At 42.5% G+C, this 5958-nt stretch overlaps 1 protein-coding gene across 1 annotated transcript; it reads left to right on the top strand.

Annotated features, from left to right (window-relative positions):
* Positions 1–1261: 1261 nt before the first annotated feature.
* On the top strand, positions 1262–5479 carry CCDC90B (coiled-coil domain containing 90B; the record flags this gene model as incomplete). The annotated part of the gene is made up of 5 exons (XM_010176304.1): positions 1262–1360; positions 4197–4298; positions 5151–5192; positions 5272–5343; positions 5426–5479. Coding segments are annotated over exons 1-5 (291 nt in total), but the record flags the coding sequence as incomplete, so codon positions are not given.
* Between the last annotated feature and the right edge of the window lie 479 nt (positions 5480–5958).

Here is a 5958-nt window from a genome sequence, read left to right on the forward strand (position 1 = left end):
CAGCTTCTCACTCACCACCACTCCCAAGTGCGAGTGGTGGTGAATGAGCTTCTTCTTTAAGTTTCTTTAGAACTCCTGGGCTTAAGTCTGGTGCTGGTGCACTGTGTCGTTATTCAGTTTAATTTATTTCATCACTTCTACAAATACTTCAGTGCTACAGTGACAGGTCTGTAGGTGAAACTTGTACATATCATGAAAGCCAGAGAGGCTTTTACTTTTTCTTATACTTGGTGCAGGCAGTTTTCAGGCTCCCTTCCCTTGCTTATATGAATTTCTCCACATTTTCTAAATTTCCATGCAACAAGAACAGTTCTTGCTATAGAGGAAGAACAAAATAATGAATTGTCAAAAACCTAAGTAACCCTGAAAACTCAGAGGGACTGAAGCACCTCGTAGTGGAGGGAAACTGTCATAAGACATGCTCAGCTTTTTTAGTGATGTAAACTGACAATGCAGCTTGACAGTACCAGGATTTTTAGAAGGGAACAGTGGCCTATTTCTCTAAATAGTTTGCCTTGAAAGCATTTTTCAACAAAATGTTAGTTTATCTCACTTTATAAAGTGGGCCAATGAAATACAACATCAGTGAGGTTGCTGGAAATAAACCTTCAGGGCAAAAGCTCTCAGCATGAGATCAGATATGTCTAAAATGGCAGCTGGTTTTGGTTTGGTTTTTTTTTTTCCACTGTTTCCACTGTACATCATCTTTAACACTTCAGAATTACACCAAGCTATGGACAAAGTGTAATTTTTATCATTAGGGAGCAAAAATCCCAGTTTGAGTTCATTCTGCAGGCAGTGGAGGCAGCAGTTTTAACATCAGTTTTGCGTGTGTTCTGTACCAGACAGTTTGAACATTTCATTACTGTGTAGGATGTGTGATTTGTAGCTCAAGGGAAGTTTGGTTTTGACAGAATTTGTGAAAGCTCACGATAAAGTAAAAATTTGCTGGATTATTTTTATCATGCATGAACAGTTAAACAATGTACAGAAATTTGGTTTTCCTGTCAGGTGCATGCAGAGACTGCTCCAGTGTTCTGACAGTCAATGTGCCTCGGGTTTCTGCAGCATTAAGTCCGTGTTTTAGTTAAAAGTCACAGGGGCTGGCTCCTGGCTGTCAGCTTTCAGTAATTGTGTGACTTGCCACCATAGTGGCACAGCACCTGAGTGTCCCGGTTTATTAGGTACCTCTTTCTCTTCTCTTCATCCAGCTTTCTAACATTGCCTTAACTTGTCATCCTTCAACTGTCTTCCAGGCTTTGGGAAGGAACAAGCAGAGACCATCGTATCAGCATTAATAACCCTGTCGAATGTCAGCTTGGACACAGTCTATAAGGATATGGTTACACAGGCTCAGCAGGTAACAAGTAATGGAAGGTGCACGTGCACAGCCACGTGCAGTGGCTCATGTTTGCATATTTGAAAGATGAGTGAGCAACTCTCACAGAATCCCAGAATTGCCTCGATTGGAAAAGACCTTTAAGATCATCAAGTCCAACTATTAACGTCACAGTGACAAGTCCCCGACTAACCCATGTCCCTCAGCACTGTGTCGACACGACTCTTCAATCCCTCCAGGGATGGGGACTCCACCACTGCCCTGGGCAACCCCTTCCAATGCCTCAGAACCCTTTCAGCAAAGAAATTCTTCCTCACATCCAATCTCAACTGCCCTTGGTGCAACTTGAGGCCGTTTCCTCTTGTCCTGTCCCTTGGTCCTCGGTTGAACAGACCCACCCCCACCTCTCTACACCCTCCTTTCAGGGAGTTGGACAGAGCCAGAAGGTCTCCCCTCAGCCTCCTTTTCTCCAGGCTCAACAACCCCAGTTCCCTCAGCCGGGAACTCATCACACTTGTGCTCCAGACCCTTCCCCAGCTCCGTTGCCCTTCTCTGGACACGCTCCAGCACCTCCATGTCCTTCTTGCAGTGAGGGGCCCAAACAGTGAGGGTTTCTGTAGTACTATAAACACTTGACTGAGAGAGGTTTTCCTAAGTTTCAAGGGGGCATTAAGAAGAGCAATATCTAAGTTTCAAGGGGGCATTAAGAAGAGCAATATCTTAAACCTTTCATCTCGCAGGAATGTTTTCCAAATTCAGCCACAGTATATAAGTGCAGTGCAGAGATTGCTTCCTTTGCTGCTGAAAAACTCTGCGGTGAAAGCAAACTTAACTGTGCGTTACGAGGGTTGAGGGCAGAAGAGAGATTCAGGAGGTTCCTGAGACAACAAAACCACATAAAATATCAGACAATTGTCGGTGTTTTTATTGAACTGTCGTAGCAATGCCAGCTGGGTTCTAGCTACACTGTATTTGTCCTGTTCATAACCTAAAATCTACTATTAAAGCTGTGTCTGTTTCACTCTGCATTTCAGTCCCTAAAGCTTCATCGATAGTAGAAGGTAGACGTGGCTCGAGTGTGGGCACAAACACCACCACATGGTCACACAGAGCCACTGTGGAGCCCTGGCTGGATTTTGACCTCTGCCAGCAATCTGTCTCCCTGACCAGGGCACAATTGATGTGAAAGTGTCAGGGCAGGAACTGTTCCCACCAGGCAGGGTGGACAGAGCCACCCTGATTTGGGAGGAGGAGATTTTAGCCATCTGGATGTACTCCGTGGTGTGTCACGTGCCCTCGGGGACAGAAGTGGGCTGTGAATTATTCACTTGTTGGTACAAACTGTAGCTGCTTGTGCTGGTTGGGTCAACTGGGCCTCAGCCTGTGCTCAAGCAAAGCATCGAGGTGTCTCCTTCACTTAGATGCTCAGGCTGATGTTGGTGGACACATCTGGAGGCACTGGCCCAGTTAAGCAGCACGACTGGTTTTTCTGCTGATAACAGAGGAGGTGACAAGTTTCATTTTAACAAATTGCCAAAATAAAAAGAACTTCACTTTTACTTGTAGGCTGGACATCTGGGCCAGGATAATAAAGCTCTGATGCACAGTAATGGTTTTAATAATTACTCAGGAAGGCTGTGCAAGCTGAAATTCCCTGCCGCTCTTCTTCAATGAGTTAATGCAGTTCTGCATTCATTGCTGTTTTATTGAAACTGCTGAGCCTTACTTCCAACAGATTTTTATCTTAGTGGCATTTATTCTTCATAAAGTTATCTAACTTTTTTCTGTAAATCTCAGAAGACAAGAACTTTTGTCCATTTTTTCAACAAAATGGAAATCTCTCTTTTTGGAGAGCCTGTCATCTGTAAAGAAAGTCAGGATCACAAATATAATTTGCATGGAATTGTGCTCGACAGAAACACGGGGTTTTATAATGTAGTCAGGGTGGAGGCTGAATGTTTTAAGATGGGATGAGACAAACGAGCTCCTCAGTGTAAATGCAACTGAAGCTCTCCCAGGAACTGTAAAAACTTTGTTGTGTTCAATGAAGTAGTCTGACTTCAGTGGAAGTTGGGTCAGGGCATATTTTAACTTATTTAGTTCAATAAATACTGTTGGCTCGTCATCTGAATGAGAGCTTTTAATTTTGCTGGCTCTCAGCTTTAAAAGCAGAATCCCCCAGAGATATGTAATTTTCTGTGCTAAATAGTAGGATATCTTCCCCATGCCAGCTAAAGGGGTGTTGCTTTTGAGATGCTAAAGTACAAAGTTTATTTATTTATTCATTCATTCCCCTCTGTAGTTTATAACTAGCAGATGAATTCCGAAGTTGTTAGTCCAAACACCAGGAAGGCTTTTCTGGTTGTTTTTCAGCGATGTTTTACTAGTGTCCCTCAGACTTTAATGCTGAGAGGACAGTGTGACATGTGTGTCATTCATATCCCAGCTTGTGATGACTCTGTGGGCAGGAAATGGAAATGCTTCTGTAGGAGCTGGGTTCTATTCAACAATGAATGCTTCGTAGGCTGCTGAACAGTCATTGAAAATCAAAGACAGTGAAGGATTAACCTGAAGTTTTGGGTCTATTGAATTTCATAGCTACTTGGACTAATACCTCCAGCTTTTTTGCTTTAATTCAGAGTTTCTGTATTAAAGCAACAGAAAAAGCACAAAACACAAACTTCTTGAGTCTTTCAAACAAATGGCAGCTGTAAAATTCAGTGTTTCTGTTACTTTCTTGTTAGAGTCTCCCCATTTTTGTGCTTTGCAGTAACTAATTTCATAATTTCCGACTTAAAAACCTTTTCTTACCAGAAAGTGTGCAACTTAACCACTGACATGTGTTATTGTTTCTCAGGAAATAACTTTACAGCAGATAATGGCACACTTGGACTCCATTCGGAAAGACATGGTCATCTTGGAGAAAAGCGAATTTGCAAACTTGAGAGCAGAGAATGAGGTACTTGTAAATATTTTTAATTAAGCAGTTAAATTAACAGGAATAACCCATTGTGTATTTTTGTGGAACAAAATATGAATGTAAAAGTAATTATGGATACTTTTATCAGGGTTGAAGTGTTTGTAGATTACAAGTTCTGTGATCACAGAAAAATATATTTCATGTGGTGATAAGTTCTTCTGTAAAGAAAAAAAAAATCTTAAAATGGTCTTCTGTATTTTTATTGAAGGGTGATTCTGGTAAAGTCTGGTCACCATTAACCATGCAATGCAGGGACAGCAGTCACCTGTTTCTTTGCAACAGTTTAAATTTCAGAAGAAACTTCTTTACGGTGAGGGTGACAGAGCCCTGGGACAGGCTGCCCAGGGAGGGTGTGGAGTCTCCTTCTCTGGAGACATTCAAAACCCGCCTGGACGCCTTCCTGTGTGATCTCATTTAGGTTCCTGCTCTGGCAGGGGGATTGGACTGGATGATCTTTTGAGGTCCCTTCCAATCCCCAACATTCTGTGATTCTGTGTGATTCTGTAATTAAACTGGTGATGGAGACACATTTTGCTATTGCTTGATCGCATTTTGGCATTTTTCTGCTGTCTTTAGTCTCGGAATAAGACAATCATCATAGTTACAAAATAAACCCTTTATTTTGAGGAAAATTCCCAGCAGATTCTGTGTGGCTATACAGATTGAACACACTAGTTAGATATTTAATCAAGAACAAATTGCTCCCTTGGGAGAAAACTTATGGAAGAGTAATGGTGTGTGTGCAGGGGTGACACTTACATGACTGATTAACTTGGTCAGCAGTTTTCTGAATTTATAAAATCGTTTTTTATTTTCTTCCTTTGCACCTAGAAAATGAAAATTGAATTAGATCAAGTGAAACAGCAGCTAATGGTAAGTAAAGAGCAAGTACCTACACACTCCTCTTAGGGAAAGTAAATAGTTATTTACATAGTCTTTGTTTGCTTTAAAGAATGAAACTGGTAAAATCCGAGCTGACAGCAAGCTGGACATAAACCTGGAAAGGAGCAGAGTGACGGATATGGTAAGTGGTCTGTCAAGATGCCCCTGTCAGTCCTGTGTCTTGTTTTCCGTTCCAGCAATTATGATTTGTTGTTTGTCCACAGTTTACAGATCAGGAGAGGAAACTGATGGAAGCAACTACAGAGTTTCATAAAAAAGTAAGTCCTGAACAAAGCTCGTTTGAGATTGAGCAGGATACGGTTACGTGTTGCGTGTTATGTAAACCCCAAACTTCCGTGAGAGTTAATGGATTTGTGAATGTGATGAAGCAGGAGGCTGGGTTGTGTCCCTCACATCTGTGTGTGTGTGTGTGAAGGCTGGGTTGTGTCCCTCACATCTGCTCTGTGTGTGTGTGTGTTGCCAAGGTCTGGGATTTGCAGTTCAGGCAGGAGGAGGCATTACAGGCCTTGTCTCTGGCATCCCGAGTATCTTGTGAGCAGGCTGTTCCAGGTGGGGTGTGCACCATCGTGCTGCCCTTCCAGTACTGACAGATGAGCTGATCAGCTCTGATGGTGCAGGTGCCTACAGCCAAGCAAGTATTCCAGGGGCTGAAGTCCTCAAAGCTGCTAGTGGGTGCTGAAGACGAAGAGGCTGAAGATGGACATGTCATAGAATCACAGAATGGTATGAGTTGGAA

Source organism: Antrostomus carolinensis, unplaced genomic scaffold (assembly GCF_000700745.2).
Source record: "Antrostomus carolinensis isolate BGI_N321 unplaced genomic scaffold, ASM70074v2 scaffold17569, whole genome shotgun sequence".
NCBI classification, from domain to species: Eukaryota; Metazoa; Chordata; class Aves; order Caprimulgiformes; family Caprimulgidae; genus Antrostomus; species Antrostomus carolinensis.